This window comes from Botrytis deweyae (assembly GCF_014898535.1).
Source record: "Botrytis deweyae strain B1 chromosome Unknown BDEW_002, whole genome shotgun sequence".
Classification (NCBI taxonomy): domain Eukaryota; kingdom Fungi; phylum Ascomycota; class Leotiomycetes; order Helotiales; family Sclerotiniaceae; genus Botrytis; species Botrytis deweyae.
In genome coordinates this window covers 1,221,771-1,248,754 of record NW_024066209.1, presented here as the reverse complement: position 1 = coordinate 1,248,754, position 26,984 = coordinate 1,221,771, and the positions used below count along the sequence as shown (strand labels likewise).

The 26,984-nt window shown below is 42.8% G+C and overlaps 8 protein-coding genes across 8 annotated transcripts; 4 read left to right on the top strand and 4 right to left on the bottom strand.

Annotated features, from left to right (window-relative positions):
- Positions 1 to 455: 455 nt before the first annotated feature.
- EAE98_001062 (uncharacterized protein) lies at positions 456 to 3,842 on the top strand (the record flags this gene model as incomplete). The annotated part of the gene is made up of 1 exon (XM_038948679.1): positions 456 to 3,842. One exon carries the CDS (start codon positions 456 to 458, stop codon positions 3,840 to 3,842), a length of 3,387 nt encoding a protein of 1,128 aa, XP_038814945.1.
- Positions 3,843 to 8,019: 4,177 nt separating this feature from the next.
- EAE98_001061 (uncharacterized protein) lies at positions 8,020 to 10,719 on the top strand (the record flags this gene model as incomplete). The annotated part of the gene is made up of 2 exons (XM_038948678.1): positions 8,020 to 8,242; positions 8,294 to 10,719. The coding sequence occupies 2 exons, from the start codon at positions 8,020 to 8,022 to the stop codon at positions 10,717 to 10,719; spliced, it is 2,649 nt and encodes an 882-aa protein (XP_038814944.1).
- Positions 10,720 to 13,562: 2,843 nt separating this feature from the next.
- On the bottom strand, positions 13,563 to 13,915 carry EAE98_001060 (uncharacterized protein; the record flags this gene model as incomplete). The annotated part of the gene is made up of 2 exons (XM_038948677.1): positions 13,563 to 13,730; positions 13,802 to 13,915. The coding sequence occupies 2 exons, from the start codon at positions 13,913 to 13,915 to the stop codon at positions 13,563 to 13,565; spliced, it is 282 nt and encodes a 93-aa protein (XP_038814943.1).
- Positions 13,916 to 16,047: 2,132 nt separating this feature from the next.
- EAE98_001059 (uncharacterized protein) lies at positions 16,048 to 16,690 on the top strand (the record flags this gene model as incomplete). The annotated part of the gene is made up of 2 exons (XM_038948676.1): positions 16,048 to 16,098; positions 16,169 to 16,690. The coding sequence occupies 2 exons, from the start codon at positions 16,048 to 16,050 to the stop codon at positions 16,688 to 16,690; spliced, it is 573 nt and encodes a 190-aa protein (XP_038814942.1).
- Positions 16,691 to 16,831: 141 nt separating this feature from the next.
- On the bottom strand, positions 16,832 to 18,120 carry EAE98_001058 (uncharacterized protein). The gene is made up of 2 exons (XM_038948675.1): positions 17,815 to 18,120; positions 16,832 to 17,766 (listed from the first exon to the last, which is right to left on the bottom strand). The coding sequence occupies exons 1-2, from the start codon at positions 18,040 to 18,042 to the stop codon at positions 16,936 to 16,938; spliced, it is 1,059 nt and encodes a 352-aa protein (XP_038814941.1). The 5' UTR covers positions 18,043 to 18,120; the 3' UTR covers positions 16,832 to 16,935.
- A 490-nt stretch (positions 18,121 to 18,610) lies between these two features.
- Positions 18,611 to 21,903, top strand: EAE98_001057 (uncharacterized protein; the record flags this gene model as incomplete). Its single annotated transcript, XM_038948674.1, has 7 exons — positions 18,611 to 18,762; positions 18,830 to 18,843; positions 18,894 to 18,937; positions 18,991 to 19,280; positions 19,333 to 19,667; positions 19,713 to 21,688; positions 21,739 to 21,903. The coding sequence occupies 7 exons, from the start codon at positions 18,611 to 18,613 to the stop codon at positions 21,901 to 21,903; spliced, it is 2,976 nt and encodes a 991-aa protein (XP_038814940.1).
- A 2,413-nt stretch (positions 21,904 to 24,316) lies between these two features.
- On the bottom strand, positions 24,317 to 25,148 carry EAE98_001056 (uncharacterized protein; the record flags this gene model as incomplete). Its single annotated transcript, XM_038948673.1, has 3 exons — positions 24,317 to 24,913; positions 24,993 to 25,072; positions 25,127 to 25,148. 3 exons carry the CDS (start codon positions 25,146 to 25,148, stop codon positions 24,317 to 24,319), a joined length of 699 nt encoding a protein of 232 aa, XP_038814939.1.
- A 531-nt stretch (positions 25,149 to 25,679) lies between these two features.
- EAE98_001055 (uncharacterized protein) lies at positions 25,680 to 26,332 on the bottom strand (the record flags this gene model as incomplete). Its single annotated transcript, XM_038948672.1, has 2 exons — positions 25,680 to 26,291; positions 26,326 to 26,332. 2 exons carry the CDS (start codon positions 26,330 to 26,332, stop codon positions 25,903 to 25,905), a joined length of 396 nt encoding a protein of 131 aa, XP_038814938.1. The 3' UTR covers positions 25,680 to 25,902.
- Positions 26,333 to 26,984: the final 652 nt, after the last annotated feature.

The window sequence follows — 26,984 nt, the reverse complement described above, 5'->3', positions numbered from 1 at the left end:
CCTAAATTCAGGGTTAGTGGAATCCTACTAGGTACATAATAAATAATAAGCTTCACAAAAATCGAACTTGGGAAAAAATACGTCACGAAGCCTACCGATTTACAATTTATAATAATTTATAATTTATAATTTATTAACCACTCAACTAAATAATCACAATCCGAAACCTTGCCATTCAATCCAATTCAATCCAGTCCAGTCCAGTCCAGTCCAGTCCAATCCAATCTTTCCCATTCTATAGTACCTGCCTTGCGCAATGTATACTTAAATATTTAATCCATTCTATCCAAGAAACTCTATCTTCTGCGACCAGCCAACGACTCGGCCTTGAATCACCTATGCGAACAACGATGAACGTGAAAACGTTAAATAATTGAACCTAAAGGACTTGTCGAGAACTTGCTGAAAAACAACTCTCCGACCTTGCTCACTCTTGTATGAGCTCCCACGACAAGATGTTCTCTTATTTACGACCTCACCGGCGCATTCCCTCAACTCCTTCATCCCCGATTCCAGAAGTGCCTAGCTTTGAACCGCCAGCACGTCCAGACCATGGCCATCCTCCACGACCTCATGATGCTAGATTCGAAGATGAATCGTCGCCCATTTCCTCGCCTCCCTTTTTGCCTCCAGTCGCGCGAGTTTCGAGCGCGGGGTACGGAAATACATTTGAGAATTTGAGTTTCAATGGAAAAATCACTACACATAGCCATGACCCAAGAGGGCAGAGCTGGGTGGATGCGAAACTCAATAATGGACAAAAGGGAGGTCCGGAGTTTGGAAGCAGCCAGAAATCGCCATTATATACGAGCAATCAAAAGTCTGAATCTGCGGAACATGCAGGACCGGTGCCAACTAGAAATGCTGGATCCGACCATTCTAGATCGCAATCCAATGTCATTTACGATTCGAATACGAAGAAGTTCTTTGGGGCGATGACTCCAGAGCTAGATATTAAGTCAACTGGGAGACGACCTACGGGTGCTCGAATTCCTTCTCCAACCCTCGAGGCGCCTCCCACACAATCATCTAAAGGAAGACTAAAGATGTTAAATCCAATGGCTCTTCTGGCCCGACGAAGAACGTCCCAGGCTATAACTCAATTAACACCGGAATCGCTTACGACAAACTTCAATTCGAATGATAATTTTGATCCTCGAATTAAAGGCACAGTTGTTCACGACTTTAGTGCGCCCAGGGGACCACGACGGAACGTCTCCCATAACGATGTCAATACAGCGGATGGGAACAGGTCGTTTCAAAGGAGTCCTTATGCGGATTCAGCGACAAGCGATAAAGCAGGAAATCACACACCGGTATTCACGGAGAATTTTGAAGAGGAACAGTATCCTGCCGCTGGTCCTCATGTACGGAAAGCTAACGACTTATCTGATCTCACTGCACCTAAGCCTATGTATGCGCGAGAAACTCAAAGACCAGTTGATCAAGGCACGGCGTCTAAAGGAAATGATGATTTGCAAGCTGGAGATCTAAAGAGGTTGAGTGCACAAAGGTTATCCTCGGATGCTGGACCTCCAGTACTATCAAAAGCCGAAACTCCTGGCCCGGCTGAATCGAAACATATATCAATTGACCCAGCATCAACTCCACCTAAAGCATGTCCGTCCTCGAAAAACGGTGGTCGAGCACGAAATGTATCTGATGTTTCGGCAAAGGATATTCCAAAACATATGAAGAGTACGTCTTCGAGGTTCAGTTTCGATATGATAGGAGCTGCGGAACAGGAACGCCTGCTTGAAGATAGACATCGTCAGAAGGCGTTGGAGAAGAAGAACAATTTGGACAGTAACGACGATCAACAAATTTATGATGAGGATGACGACTTTAATTACGATGACATGATGGATGATGATGGATTGGAGGAGAGAATACCGGGTGTCAACGCTGATTATGACGAAGAGGATGCATTTGCCGGGTTTGATGGTGGATATGAGGAAGACATACCAGGTATCAACACTAGTACCTTGGAAGAGATTGAAGAAGCAGAAGAGCAGCAAGAAATGGAACAAACTGCTGCCGTTAAAAATGAACCGCAACCAGGTCTGCTGGATGGGAATGTTGCAGCCTTTACCTTTCAACCACACGTATCTAGTCCTATGAGTCCTTATACTCCTGGAGCTGCGACGACACCTCGTGATTCCAATGGACAAGTTATTGGCTTTGCTATGACGAAGTACTCGCCTTGTCTCACGCCAGATCCTCCTAGTTCTGTATTCACACCAATCTCTCCGGATGGCAATTTGCACCTCCCAGACAAGCAGCTGCCTGAAGGGAAATCGATTACAGGATCTCATTCTCAGGGCCTGGGTATAGTCACCGAGGTTCCACATGAATCACAAGATGATATCACCCAACAACAAAGCTCTAAGTCAACATCGTTCCCTTACGTCGCAGGACTTGATGACGATGATGACCTATATTTTGACGATGGCATGATTGGTTTGGAGGCAGAAGGTGACGAGACCAGAGATGCTGGCGGTTTTGATGAATCTTTATTTGACAACAATGATACGGATGAATATGGACGCCCAATAAAAGATCAATTTATGGCTGCACAAATGCTTAATGTTGTTCCGACTGGTGTTGCAGGTACAATAGGGGAACCCAAAGAAGACACTCTATCACCGCTGTCTCCAACGGCTAATCGTCCAGTTGGAGGTTTAGCGCCACAGCCATCCTTTTCTGAAAATAGAACCTCAGATGCCGCTCCAATTCAATTGATAACCCAATCCTTAACGCAAGATAAGCTTGCTGCATACCAAGCGTCCCTCGCTGCGGCTGCTTTCAGTGCAGCTGCCAGTGGCAAATTTCGACGCGATAGTACGCAAAGTTTATTCCACATTGACTCGGATCGCGAGGAAAATCAACCTGGTCTGGTTACCGATTCTGGTCATACTTCTTCCCAGTATGATCATCTATCCCCATCTTACGATGACGATTTCGATTATGATGATGCATTAGAGGACGATGAATTCATTGCTGCTGCTAATGCAGAAGCGCTTGCAAACGACCAGGATGGGTTTTATGGCCAAGAATTTGGGTTTTACTCACACCCTGCGGCTAGCTCTGCAGAGTATGTAAATGGTGGATATTTTGGTCCCAGGGGAATGGATGGGATGATAAGAAGTCAAAGCGGTAGAATTGCGTCTCGAGAACCTAACCTTACACCTATCACTGAGCGCTCGGAATACTCGAATCGTAATTCTTTCATGTCGATTTCACATCTTCATGCGCCGTCAGGTAGCTCTCCCATGGTTAGTCCGGGCTTGGCACAGTTGATGATTGCGGAGAGTTATGAAAAGGGCTCGGATATGAGTATTGAAGCATTGTTGAAGTTGAGAAGTCGTGCGTGGGGTGGAAGCCAAGCCAGTGTGAAAAGTTCGGGTAGTAATGGAAATGGAAATGCTAGTCCAAAGAGTGTTGACGGGAGCGGCAGTCCTGTGGCTGCAGGACCTCTTTTACAATCACTTTGGAGTCGTAGAAAGAGTAGCGCATTTGGTCTTGTAAATGAGGAGACGGAGAGTGGGATTGAAGATGTCGGGAATCTGAATACGAATCAATCGTCCCCTGAGTTAGAACATGGGACTACCGCAGCGAGAGATGTTTCATCAGGGAACGAACATGAAGGAGATGTCGAAAAGGTTCAAAGACCATCATTTATCAAACAACATAAATCTACAACCAGCGCAGAGTCAATTAGCTATGTGAAAGAAGACGACCCTGTCAAAGGCGGAAGGTGGGTCTTGGAAAGGAGGAGAACAGCCGATAGTGGGGAGGTGGAAGTATTAGGGAGGGAGGTTGTGAGTGGTGGTGCGATTTAAGCTCCTTGGTTCCGTGTCTGTACAGGCTCTGCTTTGCTCTTGCATATATTTGGCGGTTAGCGTTGATTTCTTTTTTTCTTCTTTTTCTTCTTTTTTTTGGTGCGAGCGAGCGAGGCTTGATGGTTTAGAGAGGTGCTTCGTTGGAATCCGGAATATATAGGGGTAGGGATAGGGATAGGGATATGGATAGATTGGTAGAGGGAGGGGAGGGGAGGGGAAGGGAGGGCTTCTTTGAGGAAATGGGTTGTGCAGGGCATAATTACTATTTATAATTCATTGTTGTGATATCCAAATTTGTTAGTCGTTTTTTTTAACCTACTTAATTAAAGTTGTGCATTGGAGATGGAGATTGGGATTTTGTTTGTGGTGCTGTGTGTTTATTGTGTGGTTGTGTGGTTGTGTGGTTGTGTGGTTGTGTTGTACATGAATGAATGAATGAATGTATGATTAGCCCATATGTAGGGATTGGGGAGAGATGAAAGAGGAAAGAGGGAAGAGGGAAGAGGGAAGAGGGAAGAGGGAAGAGGGAAGAGGGAAGAGGGAAGAGGGAAGAGGGAAGAGGGAAGAGGGAAGAGGGAAGAGGGAAGAGGAAACTTATTACCGGAGCTTAATATTCTGTGTAAGATTTCTATGTTATAATGGAAGTAGTGTGTGGGTGAAATGTAGATTCTTGTTTTTGTGATTTTGAACTTTATTTTGATTTTTGATTTTGATTTTGGGAGATGGTTTGGGAGATGGTTTGGGAGAGGTATAGGGTTTATAAATCCCTAATGGGGAAGTTGAGGTGGTGAATATTGTGGATTGAGAATATCGTGGATCGGGTATATTAGATATATTGGGATCGAGGGTATATCGGAGTCGGGTAGGTTTTGAAAGAGTGAAAGAGAGAGGGGGGTGGGTGAATGGGAAGATGGAAGATGGAAGATGGAGAATGGAAGATGGAATATGTGAGTTGGGATTATAAAGGGATGTATCGTGGTTTTCCTGTTGTTGGGTTTTGAACTTTTGACTTTTAGAGAGAAAGTTAAGTGTGGATTTGGATTTGAGAGAGGAGAGAAGAGAAGAGGGTGTAGAGTTTTGGGATCAGCATGTGAGGATTCAGAAGGGGATTTGGAAAGATATAGGGTGGGGATGTGGGGGAAGAGAGAACTGTTTTTATGTATGAAGAAGACTGGGGGATAGTGATAATAGGTTGGTGTCCGGGAGGGTTTGGGACTCTTGAAGTGCTTAGATGGTGGTGGGGAGGCTATGGGAGGAATGTACTTAGACGGGGTTTGTTTGGATTTGATGGAGGAAATGGGGTGTGGCAGCCAGAAGGCATGTCATTTATGGAGGAGTGCTGATGGCTCCTGAATTTGTAATGGAATTTTATACAGAGCATTGGGGGCTTCTTGATACTTTGTAGTGGTGGTGTCTGATGCCGTTAACCTTGTTGCTTTGATCGGAAAAGCTGTGTGGCAATGGATATCAATATTGCACTAAATGGGATTTCAATGGGGTAATATCTTTGCTCAAGTGGATGTATACGTCTATGGTATTTCTATCTGAAACTTTGCTCTAGTCTTGCAGTTGGTCGAAACGTAATATGTTCTGGTTCTAGAAGAATACTTTATTCCTGTCGCGCCGGAAACGTTCGCGCATTATAGCCAGGACGACGCATAGGAATAGGAGGATAGGTAGTTCCAATCAAAATATCTGATATATGAAACGAGTTGTTTGTCTGTCAAATGAGAAAGCGGGGATGAAAATATCATGCTGTATTGGCTTCCGTAAGTATCGCCTATTCATGCAACATGCTCACATTTGACCATCCTTTGAGAGGAAAAGAAACTGAATGTAAACTTTTGAATCACCAAAAATACACTTCACCTGCAGTTCTTCTATTTCTGAAATCGAAGATTCCTTGTTAGCTACCCAGGTGCTTCTAATTGACGGATGTCGTCCAGGCAACACAGCACTTCTGCACTTGCCGCCCTGATGCCATTACCTCCTATACTACAAACCTCATGTTGGTAATCTAGATCATCAAAACTCATCTATGGGAATCTTGATGTTTTGAACCACAACTGGAGATTCTACAGCGGGGAGTTGTGCGTAATAGCGCAAACACAATATCCACGTGGATGCCTTGTTGCTTACGTTTGATAGAGATTTAATCATTTGAGATGAGTTCTACGGCCGTCTATGAATACAATTTTGTTTCACGATCAGAAGCGCTCATTTTGAGGAAGTTGCTTGGAAAGTGAATATGCAGTCTGGCGATAAAGTGAAGATGAATATGTTTATATGTGAATGATGTAAAGTGAATTGGTCATGTTGAATGTTGAAATTATGGATTATGAATGTAAATCCTGGTGAGATTAAACGAAGCTTCGAATTATGATAGGAGCAGCTTCGAATTTATATCTATGCCTGAAACTACTATATCAATACGAACCTTAGTACTGTAAGTAGTAGTGAAAGAATTTGAGGGAATAGTCCACAATCATTAATAATTTAACTGAATTTGAATCACATAAAACGATCCAAACTTAAACACCCTAACAAATAACCATTGAAATAATTTTGATTGACCACAAATATAAATGGCTATACCTACCTAGGTAGGTAGTTATACAAAATCGAAAACTATACACTTATAAAAAGAAGAGAGAGAGAGTACGCGAAATACACCCTCTCGGCCCAAGTACACTTAGCCGTTTTCTACCTTTGCTATCTTGTTTCAGGCTCCGTATGTAAAGTACACGCAATATAAAATAGTCTTTTCATTTCGATACCTATAACCTTGCCAAGGTTTACCCCTTCGCTTCTGTAGGAAGTTGGTCACGTGTTATTGGATAACGTCAACGTCTCTACGACGTAGCGATGAGCTTACTAGACAAATGAGACAAGATTGAAAGCTTGTTCTGACGCAAAGATTCTGTGAAAACTACATAAGAATGATATTCAAATCTTAACATGGAGATAGTGTGATGCGATGCGCTATGTTATGACACAGGCCAGTGCAATCTTCAGGTCGCGAGAGAAGAGAGAAATTGAAGAGACAGTATACCAAGGCCTATATAAATCGTATTTTATATGACTCCAAGTCCACTGTATGATCCTTTATCGATCTCTTTTGAGTTTTGAAGGGGGCTGGGAAGAGATGAAGATGAGATGTGTGGTGAATATCGCGAAGTCCTTCACCATCGTTCAAACGAAGGGCTTCACTTTCTTTCACCTTCGAACACCAGCGACGACATTTAATCTTTGTGACTTCTTTACCAGCCTCCTATCATCAAGTTAGCGCACGTTCAAGGCAATGGATGAAACTCATCTTTGTTAGCTTAATTTCTTCGCACAATTGAAAAACATCTCAAAATCCTGATTCCTTCCTCGTTCTTCTTCTTCTTCTTCTTCTTCTTCTTCCTACGAACACGAAAGAACGACTAGTGGATAGAAAAACCAACTTCAATTGAGCGTACTTGTTTCTTTATTTCAAGATCTGTTCAGAACTTCAGAACCACACTTCCATCTTTCAATTCTCCTCATACCCCTATTACTTGTGTACCATCAGATACCCTGTTGAAGCCGTTTGTGCCAATTGCAACTTACGGTCTTTTGACGTTTCATTTGCCTGTATACTCTACTATCCCTCGCATCACCATCTTTCACCTACAGCTCGCCATTCTTCTTCTCGCCGTACTTGTCCAATCAATCACTTGTCATCTTCGAGCGCGAATCTCAAAGGAATCGTCTCCTACCGTATTAACTTTTACGGTAACAACCGTACCAGCCCTACTGATTTACGTACGGCCCAACCTAAACACTTTCGACTTTGCTTATAAGCCTCTATCTGCACCAACACAAAATTTCATCTAATCTCCATCTTATTTGATAATTCCTCAAGAACTTCAACATTATCAGTGCAAAGAATCTACAGCAGAAAACTTGCACCTTACCTACTTTTACCACCTCAAGTAGCAGCTCGACCCATCGAAAACTTACCAATCTTATTTTCGATCTCGATTCTTGTCACCATCGCATCAAGTACGTAGAAGAAGTACTTCTGCATCTTTTATCGCAAATTTCATCAATTGCGACTACTTCGTTCGACATATTCGACACACCTGCGCTTTTTATGAATCTACTCATATCCTTCTTGTTGTTTATCAATTTGCTTCGAAGCTACGTCAAGATGTCAACAACACAGACAACAAATAGCAGCCCAACTTCTGCCCAAAAGAAGTCCGCCGATATCAAATGCGTCCAAACCACCAAGGGATGGGTCTGCGCTCTTTGCTTCCCTCTCGGACATCCTAGTCGCGCTCTCGAGCGTGTTATGAACCTTGCTGGGCTCAGAACTCATGCTACTGGGAATCATTATGCTTCTCTCGGACAAGACGAATGGGATAATTATGGTAAGTCAAACTATTCGCTACAATCACAACTCTTGCTAACCAACACTACAGTCAAAAATTCTGTTTACTTCGAGGCACAATTCAGAAACCAAAGCAGTCTTGGTTTAAACAATGGTGTCATGCATGGTCCTCCTACCCTTGCTTCCCAAAAGACACCTACCAACAAAGCCGGTGTTCTCAAGCGCACATACGTTCAGAAGGCTAAGTCTGCTACCTCCGAATCTGCATTTGATCTCATGGAAACCATGATCAACTTCAATCCTATCGACAGCAACAATGCCGCTAACTATGCATCTCCAACTACTCCACTGTCCAAAATCGGTCGTTCTAGCGACCCATATGCACATCTTCAATTCAATATGGCTCCACGAGATGAGTCTGAGATTATATTATCACCAAACACACCATCTCGCAAGAAGAGTGTCACTCCCAAGAACCCTCTTCGTCAAAGATTGAGTGAAAATCCTTCGTTCGAATCTGCAGTCTCTGTTCACGGCCTCGCTAAAGTCCAAGCTGCTGGTAACATTGGCCTTCAACGATATCTCGATCGACAAGCTCGTGGTCTTCCGCGCACATCCAACATCCCTCTTCAATTCGCTCCGACTCCTCGCAACGGTACCATGGATCTTCCTCTTACTGCTGCAAACTATGCTGCCGCTGGTATGCCAAATACTCATATCGATAAGGCTACTAGACGTACCAAGAAGGTTGATCGTCGTCGTCAAGGATCTAATTCTGTCGATATTACTCATGCTGCTGGAGTCAACAATTTTCAGTTAATTAACACTGCCACGACCAACACCTCGCTCAATATCTTTGGTGTTCCGGCTACCATCTTCGGCCAAGCTCCCGGGGCTGCTTATGAATCTCATACATACAAATCTATCTATGCAGACGCTCCTCCGCAAAATCAGCTCCCACTTCCCGAGCTTTCTCTTCCCGGCCTCTCTTTTGCAGATCAATCAGTCAACAATGTTGGTCTCGATAACATTTGCGAATCTTTCGACTTCAACGCATACATGGCAGATCCCAACTGCGCCTTTGGCAACGATTCAGCTGTTGAAAATACAGCTCCACAGCTAAATACCGGTAGCATCGACGACTTCTTCACCTGGGCTGGCATTCCAAACCAAAATGTAGCCCCCTTGAACGATACTGAGAAATTTGATGCCGATTTCTTCAACATCGCTGATGTCGCTAACACGGATAGTTCTGAAATCGATGCTATGTTGGGTTATGGTAATTCCTCTTCTCCTCAGAGTAATAACAATGACTTTACGATCTTCAAGGCTACGTCTTTTGAGTATGGTCCTGCCGGTGTTCAAGTCTTGAAGGATGCTGAAGCAATGATTTCCGCTCACTCATCTATATCTGGAGCTGGTTCGACTGCTTCTGCTTCTTCGTCAACTGTTTCATCACCTTCTTTAGCTGATTCGAACAATTCTTCTATCATCAAAGCTTCTGCGCCGGCCACCAAGACTCTCTCTGGTTCTGTTTCTCCAGATATGGCTGCTATTCCACTTTCTATACAAGAGCTGGAAGCTGCCAACAAAGCATTAACACAAGAGCTCGCATTGCAAAAGGGATTGCACCAAGCAGATGTTAGACGTCGCAAGCTTGAGGAAAAGAAGGCTATCCAACGCCGCGAAGATGAAGCTCGGATCAAGAAGAAGACCGATGCTCGATACCAGAGATTGAAGGATCAGAGAAAGGCCAATGAAGTTCTGACAAAGCAATTGGAGGACCAAAAGAACACCAACGATGGTTTGAGAAAGCTGCTGGCACAGGAAAAGACCTCGCGGGAGGAAGATAAGGAACGCCACAATGCTGAGTTCAAAGCCCAGACTGAGCTTGTTACTCGAGCCAATGCCATCATTTCGCGACAAGTTTCGGAGATCGATATGCAGAAGAGACAAATTCGTCAGAAGGCAAAAGTAGCTACTACTATTACCACCAGAGAGGCTGAAGTCATGCGAGCTCCCGTCATACAGAAGCCTACTATCGACAGAAGAAAGCTTCTCGCCGCCAAGAAACCCGTTGCTTCCATCCAAGCACCCGAAAAGCGAGTCTCGGCCTACGATCAAGGTAGAAAGACGACTCGCCCTTCCAATGTCGCTGCCGCGATTAATTCAACTCGGGCTTTGAATTCCAGAAAGCGAGCTGCTCCTGAAGCACCAGCTGTTTCTTCTACTAGGGAACATGTCATCAAGAAGGCACGGATTACTATTGCGGGGGATGCACCAAGAAAGTCTGTTCCAGATGGCAAAGGAGGATATGTTTGGAGTAATAAGTTCGATACTTCCAATAAGCTTGTGGGTGAAGAAAAGAAGAAGGCGGAGGCGGAGCATAATAAGGAGTGGTTGAGGATTATGAATGAGCATACGGATAATAAAGTTCCTGGCAACTTGCTGGGTATTCGAGGTCATCTTCCTGATTCTAAGCGTTTTAAGGATCGCGGACGTTTCCGAAGGAATTGAGAGGATTGGGAGATTGGGAGATTGGGAGAGATTAATTTTCTTCACAAAATTTTGGGGGTGATACGAGATATAGGATTTTCGGATTTTGTTTGAGCATTGGGTTGATGGTTAGATAGATATAGCCTCCTCTATATCCGCGCAGCTTAGACTCTAGCGTGATTTGGGTAGAGAGAATTCATAGTATGATGTTTTTACTACTACTAAATGAGTTGGGTATTATTTTTGAGTTTGATGGCGGATGAAAAGGCATAGAGATGAATACTACGAATGAATACGAAATGAAAGATTTATGAAAACCATTTATTGCTTTTGGAATTGATTTGATTAACCATGATTCATGAGTACCACAACCTAGAATATCAGAGTACATAAGGAATATGTCTCTAAATCATAAGGACCATGATAGTGTGATGGCATTGGGGGCAACATAAATAGATTCAAATGGTCGTGAAATTGATCTGATCTCATGGGTCTGCACACTAGATGAGACAATCTGACTGTTCAAGATCAATAACATTTTTTTTCTTCTGAATTAGAAATGAATTTCAGTTTAGTACTAACTAGAATTGTTTACGTTGATCAAAGCCTATCTAATAGTTGCGACTAGAGAATATACCAAAATGTTCTACTCCATCTATGCGGTATCGATGAAAGGAATGAGATCATCTAGGAGTAGTGTCCCATTTTCCCTGACTATCTGATCTCTTCCTTGTGAAAGATCTCTACCATAGCTTCGAAGCATATCAGAGCTTTATACTGTAACCTGTAAAACCAATCACTCTGCTCTGCAGATTGGAGTAAAGCCAAGATATATACCACCGTCGCTGGTTGTATAAATCTACACTAAGTTCTTCAAGATCAGATTTTGTCAAAGAATGATTTATTATCTTTAAGAATTCTAAGCTTCTGCTCTCAACTGTATAGTATGAGCGCGTAGAATATATCAATATTCTTCGTGACATGAATGTTCTCAAGTGACTATAAATGTGCTAGAATGCAAAATGTTTCACCTCGCTCCAAATCACAAATACATCCCCCTCAAGATCTTAAGAGAGTATGCATGATAATATTCTATAGTCTTGAGCACTTGGCACATCTAGAGCCGGCTATTGAGTGACATCGGCTAAATAATGATGGATGTCTTTCATGAGTCATACATCGGGACTTGGATGTATCTGCTCATTGTTGACGCAAGCCTAGATCCGAGATGGAAATGTCTAGGTATGAGTGATTTACTATGGCATCGCGCTTCATGATAGATATATGCTATAGTTGTCTTCACATCACAAGCTGGCTATTACCAGAAGAGTCCAGGTAAACCCGTCCGCGGAGGAAAGGAAGGAACCTGGAAGAAACTCTCCCGAAGCTCATCTTTTATATCGGGAAACTCTTTCATACTTCTTTTTCGGAATACTTTACTTCATAGAAGCAATCAAAATATATGCTCTGAGAGATCCGGTCACGTATCTGGCGTAGGCAACCTTTGAATCATATATTCAAGGCATACTAAGCTATGTATTTGGTCGATGGTATGCAACATTATGATACTCATCACTTGATGGTTTTTGGATTTCCAAATGGCAGTAAATTATCCAAATCACCCGACAAAATCGCTTCACTAGAGACGACAATAATCTGCATTGGTCTGACATTCTTCAATTGTGCAAAAACAGTCAACAATACAGTTTGACCCTAGGACCCTGCGATAGATTCAAGTTTTGCTTATGTCTCAATGCTCAGCACACATGATTCCAGAGTGAAAGCGGATGGTCATCAATGATAGAAATGATAAATGCACAAACACGTGACACGCCCCCACGACCTAACCTTAACTAGGCTCTACGTAAGCAAAAAAACAGACGGGAATTGATCACGATTTAAAAGACCTTTAACAACTAAGATCTCTTTTCGATATAATATTAAATAATAAAAATACTTAATGTAAATATAAAGAAGACTCAAATTTTCGTTTGCTTTTTTCAAATTTCAATATTTAGTTTGAAATGAATTTATAATCTATTAAAAAGTCCTTTGAAAGAGTACTTAATTTCCGTCTGTTTTTTCGCTTACGTAGAGCTAGGCACGCATTGGTCACAATTTCATATTATGTAACTACACAATTGTATTCTCCATCAATATTATTTACGACGTTGATATTGATATATACCTTACCTTTGTGTCTAATGTATCTATGTGTCTAATCGACCTACTAGGTATCGTATCTATGGATGTACACAATGTCCATCTGCTCTTGCATACGATCTTATCGCAAATAGTAGGCATGGAAACAACATACATACAAGGAATCTATGGTTTGTTTTTTCATCTCCAGGTGTTTACGTCTGCACCCACACTTGATTTTGTTAAGTTCACTTGTGTCAATACCCCCAATCTCATGATGTGTTCCTGATTTCAAAAAGAGAATATACGTAGTTATGGAACCAGCTTTCCAAGTGAGAGTTCAGTGTCTGATGCTTTATCAGAAACAACCAAAGGGGCAGGAAACAATTTCATTACGCTTTACGTACATACATATCCGAAAACGAAAGACAAGTTTAAGTATTCATTAGACTCGACATCACTATTTTCTGGCTATTGCAGTTATGCACTCATTGTAACTAACTAGCGTTATGTCTCACAGCGAAGCAATTAATCAAGCACCAATTATGAAATCATCGTTTCAACCGCAGCATCTGATTGTCTTCTATTCTCTACCCCAGACTCTCGACCATCCAACTCTGCAAAAACAACAAAATGAGGAGAGTTTTGAGACACAATAGTGCGAATCCCATGGAACCATTCCTCCAATCATCTTTCAGAACTCTCCGTCCGCCGCAAAGTTCTTACTGCTTGTAACATGGGGTACGGTCCAAAGCTGTGAAGGCACTCGCGCACTCGTATTTTCCTCCAGCTGCGCATGCAGTTCCGGGCCCAGTTGAACTATCTGCACCATCTGCGCGATGAGCATTGGCGCAATAGGTGGTGCAATCGAGGCTGCCAATTTCAGCGTCCTATTCAAAATGTCAGAACACGGGGTGATTACACCTTCATGGATACAGGCTTAAGGCCTTCTAGGACTTACCGAATAGACACAGCAGTGGTCACCATTTGAGAATTCGCACTGACAATAGGTGCATGCTTGCACTGATAACGCGCTCGCAAGGAAGAACATGACGATAGAGGAGATGCGGACCATTTTGACGGTAGTGAAATGAACTTTGGATAAAATTGGTGAAGTGTAGATTATGTTTTGAATGTTGTTGGAGAGGTAGTTGGTAGAGAGTGTGTCCTTCAGCTGGAGCAAGTCGTCTTCTTATACAACTTTCTCACAGTTGACGATCTATTCGGGTTTCTCGCATGATCTTAATCTCACCATGGGGCCGGTATGAAGCCGGGATCGATACCTGCATCGACAACTTCCTACCCAAAACCGCCCACAATTCATCCTAGCATTAGCGCTCTTGTATGTCACCCGTTGTTGAACCGTACAAACCCGCCGACTAGAATTCCTGCCTCCCCACCCTAGAACTCAATAACATCTTGACGGTATTCCTACCTGTCGACGTTTAATTCTCTTTAACCATCCATTTTCATCATGCACAGATATGGACCGATGATCACCCGAAAGCGAACCTCATGAGAGTTCAGACTCGGAGTTTGAGTTGAAACAAGGGCAGGCAAGTTCTGAACAGTGGATTTAAACATTCAGCCTCACTGTCCTTGTTTCCTTTGCGCATACGGCCTGACAAACTGTAATTGACGCCAAGGTATCGAAGCCAGGGTCTTAACCCTTCAACACATACTCTGTATACTCCGTATCTGTACTTCTCGAGATTAGCCCACGAGCCCACTCATCAACGGTGTGGACTTGTGGACGCGCCACGGAGGATGTGGTCGCATGAAAGTACCGGTAATCGGGCATAGATCGTCATTGAATCATTCATCCGCATCCGAGAATGTGGGGGAATGTGACACTCTTATACAAATGTCGTGTTATCATAAGCTAGCCAAATTATAAGCTTTCATCTGCAAATATCCGAAGCTTCTGCGAAAGAGCCCAGCCAATAAAATTTCTCAATCACTACACGGCTGTCGGATTGATTGCATAACCTTATATTTGGAAAACGATATTTCTCATAATGACAAAATTAAAGTTGACTGCCAGTGCTTCACCGTTTAATTGGCAATGCTTGTGTGGAGAGCCTATACGTAGGAGAAAAAACAGGCCGGAATTGACCACTACGCAATGGTACGTGCACCCTCACCAAAACAACGAGTAGAGAGCATTGGTCAATTCCGGCCCGTTTTTTCTCCTACGTATAGAGAGCCTCAATTATTCCGTAGCCCGGTGGTCTTATCATGTGATGCTTTATCAAGCTTCCATCGAAAACCTTATTTACTCACCTAGTCCTCCGTCAATGGAAAGACTTATCAGACTTGAGCACTTCACGCTTCCTTAGTTGATGAGCATTACAAATTACGGCAAATTACTGAAATTAATTAAATCATTAATCAGAAGGATGATTACAGAAAATGATACAATCCTCCTTCAATATGCGGCGCTACTGATAGATAGACTGAATGCATCGAGAATTTACCACTACACCACCATGCGCTGCTGGTTGACGATATAGTATACACTTGCCTACGTTGCTTCTATCGAGCATTTTGATTTGAAAACACTTCAACCGCACGAATCATGATCATGCATATATATAGTATAACATCATACGCTCGATCCTCTATTAATAGATTAATCCTGCTTACTGAAATTATCTTAGCTATAGTAATCTCATACAGCTAAACTCGCGTATTTAGATGTTCAATTCTATTAAAACAGTTGAATCTTACTAGAGATATAACGAAACTTAAAAAAAAAAATTATATATCTAGTATTTTATTATCTTTAGATTTACGAGAAGAAGTTCTTAAGCAAATTAGTATAATGCTCTAGTCTTAATTCTAAGTTCTTTATATTATAATTTTTAGACTTATTATAATTAATAAAATATATTTATTATATTATTATATAGAGACGAGCTTTTTCTCGGCCCTTCGTGGCTAAAAATAACAACGGCCTCGCTAGCGCTCTCCGTAGTTATTTTTAACGCCACTCAGGACCTACGCCTACGCTCGTGCTGCGCAGCTTTTAGAATCCTAATTAAAATGTGAATTTTGAAGCTTTTGAAGCTTTTGAAGCTATTCAGAGATTATAAACTTTTTGGGGTGGTGGTCTGTGCACAGGCTTAAGTGGAGTATATTCAACCCCGAACTGTCCCTAAGCCAGATATAGTACTTGGACAACACACGCATGCTTTCAAAGCTGGTATGATTGCGCTTGGGGGAGGTGCGATCTTAACAGCAGTGGATTCATTCGATGTACGGATTTTGGGAAGAGTGGGCATATTTGTCGTGCCGACTTGTTTGTTGACCCCGTTGTGACTGCCAGTCATATCGTGGTGCGATACAAAGTATTGTCACAAAAGTAGTGCGACCAGAAGAATTTGCGGTCATTGGATGTGCCAGTATTCATGTTGGCAGTACAGCAAATATCATCCCAGATTTTGTGGATCTGAAAATTTCAATCCGGTCATACAATCCAAGCATTCACGAACGCTTAGTTGAAGCGGTCAAACGCGTCGTTTACTCGGAGTGCGAGATTTCTGGTTCTCTCGCCATAAGAGAACCGATATTTACAACGACTATGCATGCCCCTCCCACCGTCAATGATTTTCCAGAGGCAGAAATACTGAAGAAATCTTTTGGAGAATATTTTGGAAGGAACTTGATTCCAGCTGATCATTTTGGTGCCAGCGAGGATATCTCGTACTTGGCGTTGGGGTGTGATGCTCCTTATGTTTTCTACAACTTTGGTTGTGTCGACGAGGATACTTGGGAAGAGGCAAAGTTTAAAGAAACCATGGAGGACATTCCCCATAATCGTTCCGCATTCTTTGCGCCAAAGATCTAGCCAACAATGACTACTGCTGTAGATGCCTTCGCACTTGCGGCTTTGACATTCTTCCATAGAGGCGGGGTCAAATGAGTAGGTTTTTAGGACATATCTGTGGATGATGGGTGTAGAGAACGTAATTAGAAACTTTGCACCCTTAGATTCCCCGACGAAGAATGAAAATGCAAATATAGATTTGTATATTGCACTTTCTAAAGCACTTTACAGCGCAACTATTATAGTTTATTCTTATTTGTGACTATTCATTTGACCTCTCCGCCACCAAGAATATCTTTTATATTGATTTCCCCACTACCTCGGGGTAATGGTTGTGCCTGGTTAGGTCCTTCCTTCCAGCCGATCATGTATATCATCCTAAATGTTGCGGGTATTGTACCATCTTCGTTTCCATGTAACTCTCGATATATTCCCTCGTTTGCAAGAAGTACATCCTTCTTGATTGCACCTGCCTCCCTTCCTAATATGGCATTGCTTTCGCCCATCTGTTGTAAATCTTGCATCAGGGCAAACGTGTCAGGAAAATCAATAATGATGTCGTCGATATCTACCGTTAACATCTTGAACCCCGCTTTCTGCAACAAACCCCCAATGTCTCTTACATCCGCCAGCGGAGAAACGTGCGGAGAAACTCCACCTCTTCGTTCCATATCTGCGAGCTGCAATGACGTTCGTAATTCGAATAATGTATCGCCACCAAACATTGCTGCCATAAATGGTGCATCAGGCTTCAATACGTGATTGATTTGCGCAAGGAGTGATGGAAGGTCGTTGATCCAATGCATGCTCAAAGAGCTCAGCACTGCATCGAATGTTCCAGATTCATAAGGTAATCTTTCCTCATCGTCGAGCACTTCGCGTGTGAGGTTTATTTCCTTATTAAATGGCAAATCTTCGTCGCGGTATAACATATTCCGAGATGAATCTGCAGCTGTAAGACGGGCGATACGGGAGGAAAGTGGAGGAGACGTAGTTTTCGAAAGGTCAATGTCTGGATCTGGTAAAGTGAGAGCCCTTGCTATGTTACATGAATTTGCGCCAAGATCTAGGACATGATCAAAATGCCTATTGATATCCTACAACATTATAAGCTACTTGATCTCAATTGAACGGAATAATCTCACCAATAACCTTTCTGAAAGTCGCATGGCTACTTCATCCTTCAGATAATCCACCTGTCTACTTTTCTCCTTGTCTAAAGCTGCACGTTCTTTTTGTAAATATTTAGTATGTCTATCGAAGACCTGCAAAGTAGGTGATCCCGGGGATTGAACTGCATAATTTCGAGATATACATAGTCTTCTTGTTATCGATGGCCTTGGAAGAAACGGTCGTAAAGCTAAAGACTTCATGATTGAGGGAGAATTATATTGTAGGCAATTATATAAATAAAAAGAACATCGTTGACAACACTCAAGTCAAAAGGATCAGATATCAAAGTTTATAAATGGTGACGTTAAGGATAATCATTTGCAAGCAAGGCTAAGTTTGAGACTAGAGCCTTACCTTACCTAAGAAATTAATCCCTGTTATTCCCTAGAAACGATGTCCCTTATGTCGCGCGTACGGGGTGGAAACTCAGTACAATTGAAGCCTCTCTCAATTCCAATCTCACCAGGAATTCATCAACAACAAACATCTTTGCGTTTGATATCTCGAAGGAAAAAGGGCGAATACGCCATAATATTTTGCGGATGGCGGATCACGAGCAAGGCTAAGTTTCCGCAGCCAACAGCGTATTTCGAAAAGCACCAGTGATTTGCCAACACAATCCGGAGTCCGTGGAAAGAATTACAATCAGAGACCGACAAACAACTTTGACAATTGGGTATAGGCGCGCGCTGGACCATCGTCCCCATTTGTCCTCCGGCCGCAAGAGCATACGACTCGATTCAGAAGGCCGATAGAAAGACGGCAACGATGGCGTCCTCTGCAGGAGGCTTTCTGGGCCGTGGGAGCTCCAGCAATAACTCAAATATGCGGGGTCTCGTGCAGTTCATTGCAGATCTTAGAAATGCCAGAGCTAGAGAGCTTGAAGAAAAGAGAATCAATAAGGAACTGGCGAACATAAGGTTCGTTATTACTCCTCTGCAGGTCCAAGGTTTCTCATGCAAGGCTGACTTTTATTCCTCATTCAAGACAGAAATTCAAAGGTCTGAAATCTTGCCTAGAATAAAGGGGTGTAGCTAATTGTGACGAACAGATGGAAATCTCAGTGGCTATCATAAGAAAAAATATGTCTGCAAGGTAATTCGTTCGACCGCCTTTCACTGATATACCTCTAATAAACATCATTCTAGCTCTTATACATATATATCCTGGGGTGGAATGTCGATTTCGGCCATCTCGAAGCGGTCAACCTTATATCTGCCAATAAATACTCGGAAAAGCAAATTGGATACCTGGCAATGACCTTGTTTCTTCACGAAGGGCACGAATTGATACATTTAGTCGTGAACAGTATCCGGAAAGATTTGACGGACCACAATGAATTATATAACTGTTTGGCATTGCATGCCATTGCTAATGTGGGTGGAAGGGAAATGGGAGAGGCGCTGAGTGGGGAGGTCCACAGGCTCCTGATATCACCGTGAGAAAGCTCGCTTCATCTTCGTTCTGTATTGTCTCTAATACCACAGCAGGACATCCAAATCGTTCGTCAAAAAGAAGGCAGCTTTGACTCTCCTCAGACTCTATCGAAAGCATCCCGACATAGTGCAACCGCAATGGGCGGAAAGGATAATATCTCTAATGGACGATGTTGACATTGGTGTTGCTCTCTCGGTCACCTCCCTCGTGATGGCTCTTGCTCAAGACAATCTCGATCAATACAAAGGATGCTATGTTAAAGCTGCAGCAAGAGTCAAAAGGATAGTCGTGGACCAAGAGTTCACCCAGGACTATCTTTATTATAAGGTACCCTGCCCGTGGCTTCAAATGAAACTTCTAAGATTGTTACAATATTATCCCGCATCAGGTATGTTCCACTATCCGCAGCCACATATATACTAACAATTGTCAGAGGATACACACGTCAGAAATTTGATTCGACAGTCCATACAAAAAATCCTGGATGATGCATCTGATATGCCTAAGAACGTTCAGCAGAACAATGCGCAGAATGCTGTTTTATTCGAGGCCATAAACCTTGTCATTCATCTTGATACCGAAGTAGACCTGATGAAACAAATCTCAACGAGACTCGGAAAATTCATCCAGTCACGGGAGACCAATGTTCGCTATCTCGGCTTGGAAGCCATGACACATTTGGCTGCAAGAGCTGATATATTAGATCCTATTAAGCAACATCAAGCAATTATCATTGGGTCCTTGAAGGATAGAGATATCAGTGTACGGAGGAAAGGTTTAGATTTGCTATACAGCATGTGTGACCAAACTAACGCACAACCAATTGTTGGCGAGCTCTTGCAATATCTTCAGAACGCGGATTTTGCAATCCGAGAGGAAATGGTCCTAAAGATTGCCATTTTGACCGAGAAATACGCTACTGACATTCAGTGGTATGTTGACATATCATTGCGACTCATTGCAATGGCGGGAGACCATGTCAGTGATGAGGTTTGGCACCGAGTCATTCAAATCGTTACCAATAACGAAGAGCTTCAAGTGTATGCAGCACAGAACATTTTACAGTATGTAAAAGCGGACCACTGTCACGAGACACTTGTGAAGATCGGCGGATACATACTTGGCGAATTTGGCCACTTGATTGCAGAGGACAAAGGTTGTAGCCCAATCGAGCAGTACCTTGCATTACAGGGAAAACTACAAGGCTGCTCATCCAGTACAAGGGCCATTATATTATCATCTTTTATCAAATTCGTCAATCTTTTCCCAGAGATTAAACCTCGACTTATGTATGTATTCCAAGCATACAGTCACACCCTGGACTCTGAGCTTCAGCAAAGAGCTTGCGAATACTTGGCCTTGGCAAGCTTACCAACTGATGATCTTCTCCGAACGGTCTGCGACGAAATGCCACCCTTTCCGGAACGTCAGTCAGCACTACTTTCACGGCTACATCAAAAGCATGCTGGAACTAGTGATAAGCGAACTTGGATTGTGGGAGGCAAAGATGCTAATGCTAATGAGAAAGATTTTGTCGTTGCCAAGAATCCAGGTCTCAAGCGTACTTTCAGTACTAATGGAGCCAAGCCCAGTGCCGCCGGTGCGAACGGGGGGATCAACGGCACTAACGGACACAACAATGGCTCCAGCAACGATCTTGCTGGCTTGGATCTTATGGATCAAGGTCCGTCAGAACCAAAAACCCTTAAAGCGCCAAACTTAGCAAGCGCAGCCCATCTTTCACCGGATTGGGAGATTGGATATAACAAACTTCTTCTCAAATCGGAGGGAGTTCTTTATGAAGATGGGCAAATCCAAATCGGAGTACGATCTGAATATCGTGGCCAAATGGCATGTGTCATCTTATATTTCTCTAACAAAGCCCCATCTCCTGTCAGTTCGTTTACCACAACACTTGATCTCGAACCCGGCGAGAAGGAGAACCTGTCATGGGAAGTAAAAGGTCTGCCGGAAAGCACAATTCATCAAGGTGCACAAAGTCAACAAATGATAATGTTCGAGTCTAAAAAGGTGTTTGAAAAGAGTCCAACGATTAGAATCAGTTACCTGGCTGGAGCTCTCCAAGCTTTGACACTGAAACTTCCAATAACCATACACAAATTTATGGATCCTGCAGAATTGTCAGCAGATGATTTCTTCAAACGATGGAAGCAAATTGGAGGAGCGCCACGTGAAGCTCAACGCATCTTTGGTGTCAAGGGTGGTAAGGGCGGAAGCCGTGAATTCACTGATGGATTTGTTCGTAAGACCATAGATGGTTTTAGATGGGGTATCTTGGATGGTGTGGACCCTAATAAGAAGAACTTTGTTGGTGCCAGTGTGTTGCATACTGGTGAGGGAGGCAAATTTGGTTGTTTATTAAGACTGGAGCCGAATTATGGAACCCAGGTTGGTATTCCCCATTCCCTCAAGCTTCTAGTGCTAACTATGACATTCAGATGGTTCGCCTCACCATCAGAGCAACAGATGAAAGTGTTCCACCCGTTCTAATTAAGCTTATGGAGGAAAGACTTGCCGTTGGTATTTCGACGCAGCCTGAAATGCAATTGCCGCCTTCACGGAGAGAAATCTCTGATGCGTTTGGTAATATTCTTGTTGAGTAAGAACACACAAACTTTTCACAGTCAGGGAATGGGATTAAACATAGGATGTAAGATGCGTAAGGGAGATATTAATTAATGTGGGGATGGATTTCAAAAGGATGAGGTTTTGGAATCACAGTGATAGTGATAGTGAGCCATGTCAAGGCAATGTTTTGAGCATGAGCTTCTTTTTTCTCCCGACTTTAAAATCTCTGGGTAGAGTTTAGTAAATAAACACCGCGTGGTAAGTCGGTAGCTGCGAACTCAGTGAACAATGCACGCATCCAATAGGTACCTAGTCATAGTCAAATTTTGGTTCTGACTCCTTGCTAGTTGTGTTTTTATGTATGCTGCCATCGCTTTGGCTTCTGGCCCGAGATGCCTCCTCAGATACTCTTTAGTTGAGCCTCGGCCATTTCTTCCTTTTTTTTTCTTGCTACTCCTCATTCACATCGAAGTCCCCTCGGCGTAGCTCTCTTGAGATATTTAACATAAATATGTTGACTTTATCTTGAGAGGGCCTGAACCACGTGAAGTACCTTTGTGTGGATACAAAATCTGGATGAATTATACAAGACAATAGCTTCAACAACTAGATGCACCAGTGGATGCGTGGATTGACAGGACATTTCTCAATTTCCAATCTATTTAACAAATTCATTCTTCGATTATTTGATATCAAATCTCATATTTTGATTGTTTTATTTCTAATAAATAATTGAAATAAATCCTAAGATATACGGGTCGATGTATATCAGAAGATATCCACAAAGTCAATTTTTGTAGTATCCCGTCAATCCGTACACCCACTGATAGTGCTACCACCTGAACCAGCTCAACTAAAAGTTTGCAAGCATTACATGAGCCCCTGGGTACACTGTTCGAGTCTTCGCACAGGCATTACCAGATCCATTCTCTGAGGCAGTTGCAAAAGTTGAGCTTATTGACCTGATGTGAAAGTCAGCAAAGTGTGGTAGACTTTCAAGTAATTTTGCTTCTGTTATTGATTCTGCTGAGAAGAACGCGAGCCTCCAATTAGGACTTTTATGAAGAATCCATATGTTGGACGTTCGGCTGCTGTCATACTTACATGCGCAGATTGTTCTTACATCTCATGTTACTATCACAAAGTCTATATGCTAAATAGGGCAAACAGAAGTTTGAATAATTGCAATTAAAAAATCATAATGTAAAAAATGTATGCCCGTATGGGGTATGGCACTAATAACCGTGATATACGGTCTTTATGGTTCCTTAGGGGCAAAGACGAGCTGCCGACTGTCACCTTTTAGTATGAGCGAAACTACAAAGAATTTGACACTGACATCTTACCTAGCGCCGAACACAATGGGTTTATGTACCCGCTAAGTTTTTCATTGCTACCCCAAAAAGTTTGCTAACCTAACATAGATCGCTCACTCCCGATCCGGCTCCTATAGACATGACTCAAACCCCGCGGTCTGGGTGCAATTTTTCATCGTATCACACTACAGAAAGTAAAAGATCACTTCATTGTCCTCGATGATAGTGTCGCAACACGACAAGAGGACGAGAGTCTCAAAGCGCTTGGGAAACATGGCAGGGAATGTATGTCCCGCTGCCTCTTCTCAACTACCGCAGACACTGGTGCGCCTAGTCACACAAAGGATGAATTTTTTACAGTTGAAGCGAGTCTTCTCGTAGTTGCTGGAACAAATACAACTGCGGTTGCTAAAATTAGGTTCTGTTTTTATGTGCTTGGATCTACATGATTGGATCGGACATGCTCGAGTGCAGATGGTATCATAAGAGACCAAGTCTCAACGCATGTATTGATGAGGCTCTGCGAACAGAAACCACTGGACTTTCGCAGTTGCCGAGAGAAGTATTACCGGGTGGTACATATATTGATGCGTGATTCATGGCAGCTGGTCTTGGTGTAGCGGTGACTGGATGGTGGATGATGCACAAACAAGAGATCTTCGGGCATCCGTGGGTATTTCGTCCTAAAAAATAAATGGAAAGTGCGTTCAGTAAGGGAGTAGATGTGTCGGTGGAGGATGTGGCGCGTACGAAGGTGGGTTTCAATTTCTTTCAGAATGGGGCTGGCTATTGTGTAGGCATGAAAGTTGTAATGCAGGAATTGTTGATCTGGGTGGCCAGAACGACTTTGGAGGATGGTTCTTAGATTCTTAAAGGTTGACGAGACGGGCGGGGACAAAGAAGAGCCAGGAGTTGCGATTGACATGAGGAATACAATCTTGTTGAGATATGCGTATGTCAATTTTAGGGACGGGCCCATAGTACAGTTCAGGAGACATATTTGATAATCATCTTGTGGTACCTAAATACAGAAAACAACCTTCATCTTAAGCGAATACTCGCATTTGCAGCAGCACGTCGCAGCACGTCAAAAGGCAAGAAACATTTAATGACTTTCGAATGTAAATTTACATTATCTATAACCACACTCCCGATATCCCTCCACCCCAAAACTTTCCATCAAGCCCTTCACCCTTTCCTCCCCACACCACCCCTCGAAAACCAGTTCCACCTCACCAAAATAATTCTCTCCCTCCCCAACCTTCACAAACCCCACGCTTTCAAAAAGTCCAATACTTGCGACATTCTTCCCTCCAATCTTAACCCTCAACTGCAGCAACTTTATTTTCCCCTCTTCCTTCTTCCCCTTGATACCCTTCCCATACTCCTCCAAAACATTTTCCAGATTGCTCCTTAAATATTCAAGAAAAGCAACCACTGCCGACCTTCCCAATCCCTTACCTCTTGCGTTGCGTTCCGCAATCACAATTTCAATTTCTCCTATACATCCTTCTTCATCCTCATCTGCTTCCGTGATGAACAAATTAACATCCCCTATCATCTTCGCAGGTGCATCTGATACGCCTTTTCTCATCTCTGGCGATGCATTTTTTTCTTCGGGTAAACAGATAATAAAAGTCAATTTATCATGATCCGTCCTCCAACTCCTTTGCATGTCATATTCTTCCTCGAGAGTCAGAGGCTCAGAGGCGGTTGCTTGTTGAATTTCCTAGAATCATATTAATCCCTCCCTGAGTTCTTGAAAACAGTTCATGTATTGCATATACATGTATAACACAAATGCCTACCTCATCTTTCATCCACTCATGATATGTAATCACGTGTGATTCTTCATATGGTACTAACAGTATTTTGTTCGTGGAAACGGCTGACATATGTTAGTTCTTTGATGAGAAGATCAAAGACGGAAAAGATGCATTACCTGTATGTTCGTTGATCAACATCTTGATCTGTGTAATATGTATGTGTATTGGTATATTTTCCTGAGACAGAAAATTCGGAAACAGGACACGACCACGTGATTTTAAAGAGTGGACGCTAATCTCAGGAGTAAAGTTTCTCGAATTCAAACGAACAAAAGCGAGAGATTGATGCCAAACTATACTGTAATTGTTTTGCGCTAGATCTTTTCGCCAAATGAAGCTAATTACATAGGTGATTTAATGGTTGAACTCGTATTTACAGTGGGAATTCATTGGATCGATATCTGATTTCCTATGCAAATGTTTCATTGCATGTCTGACACTTTTTCTGCAGATTTGTAAAGAAAGTTCTTGAAAATCTGAATTCTATCCGATCGTTCTTTTAGCTTTAGTGAACTTGAACACTTCAAGATCACGTGGCGCTGGAATCACTTCGATTTTCCCTCTCAAGTTTGGAACTTTGGGACGGCTTGTTAATTATTCACTAGATCCGAAATTGTTTTGACGGTTGAACCGAAGATATACGGACGTTCAAATATATGTATAACACGTTTCAATGATTCTTGTATTTCAACTTTCAATGCTCGGGAAGAGAAGTTCCCATTGTTCCATTAATAAGGTATCAACCGAGGGTAATGTCAACACTAAACATGAATACATGTAACCAAGAGTAGTCGTCATTCGAATACCTACTGTCTGGCGCGCAGTCAAACCAAGTCGCTTTGATCTAAAATCAAACATCCATTCCACCATTTTTCTTCCAAGGGATCCCAAATCACAACCCCTCAATCAATCTTAAATGCCTAACCTCAAACCCCTCCACCCAATCCACAATCCCACTCCATTCTTTAAAGCTCTCCTTCTTACTAAAAGCCATGTGTTTCTCCACACTCTCCCATCCACAAAACATAACCCATTCCTCCTTATCTTCCGCCTCCTTTTCTATCCTCCACCCACCCTCGATCTCATACTCTTTCGTTTCGTTTTCTAACGCATGTTTTACCTCGTTAAACTTTGCACTAAATCCTTCCCTGTTGTGGGATGATATGTAATGTCTATTACATGATATGATGGGCGCACTGAAGGGAGATTTTTTCTTTGCGTCTTCTTCTCCGATTCCTTCATCTATTCCTGTCCGGAGGCAACTGAGTGCATCGCCTTCTACTGTAGCATCATAAAATTAGTAATCAAACCCAACCCAACATTATGCAGAAAGCTACTCCTGAGTCCTAACCCCAACCCCAGCCCCAACCCTAACCCTCAAAACACAAAGACACAGAATAGTAAACAATAAAAAAAACCCACACTCACAATGCCACATCCTGATCCCCCTCCCCTCCACCGTCTCTCCAATCCCCACCCCCAGCACCACCTCCCCCCTCAACAGATCAAAAAGTCCCAGATTCTCCACACTCGGCAGGAATCTCTCATGATGCCCCGGACTTTCCCACGTCCCGACAATATACATATACGAAGGATTTTCCACCTGTTGATAGAAATGACAAGGGTATCCCGACGCTCTCTCTAGCACACGCTTGCAAGTGCGGAGTTTGGGGATCAGGCAGGGAGAAAGCGGGGACGTGAGGGGAAGAAGCGCAAGTTCCGTGCAGGGCATGACTCCGAGGGGTGGAAGGCGTGGAAGGCGGGAGGTCTGGTGTAGGTTGGCAAGATAGTTGAGGAATCGAAATAAATGCAATGGGAGGGGCGATTTAATCGTGATGTTATGGGGATAGTGGATACCCGAGATTAGCGAGAGAGCTTGTGAGTTTATGAAGTGGATACAGATGAAGAATTTTGACAGCGGGTCGGATGATGCGGAAAAAATGTATGAGTAGGTGTGAAGAGTGTAAGATTTTA

What these genes read in the sequence shown, in the direction of transcription:
- EAE98_001058 (XM_038948675.1), bottom strand. Translation starts at nt 18,042, where the DNA reads ATGAAGTCTTTAGCTTTACGACCGTTTCTTCCAAGGCCATCGATAACA. An exon ending in GACTTTCAGAAAGGTTATTG is followed by an intron (nt 17,767 to 17,814) that starts GTGAGATTATTC and finishes ATAATGTTGTAG; the next exon opens with GATATCAATAGGCATTTTGA.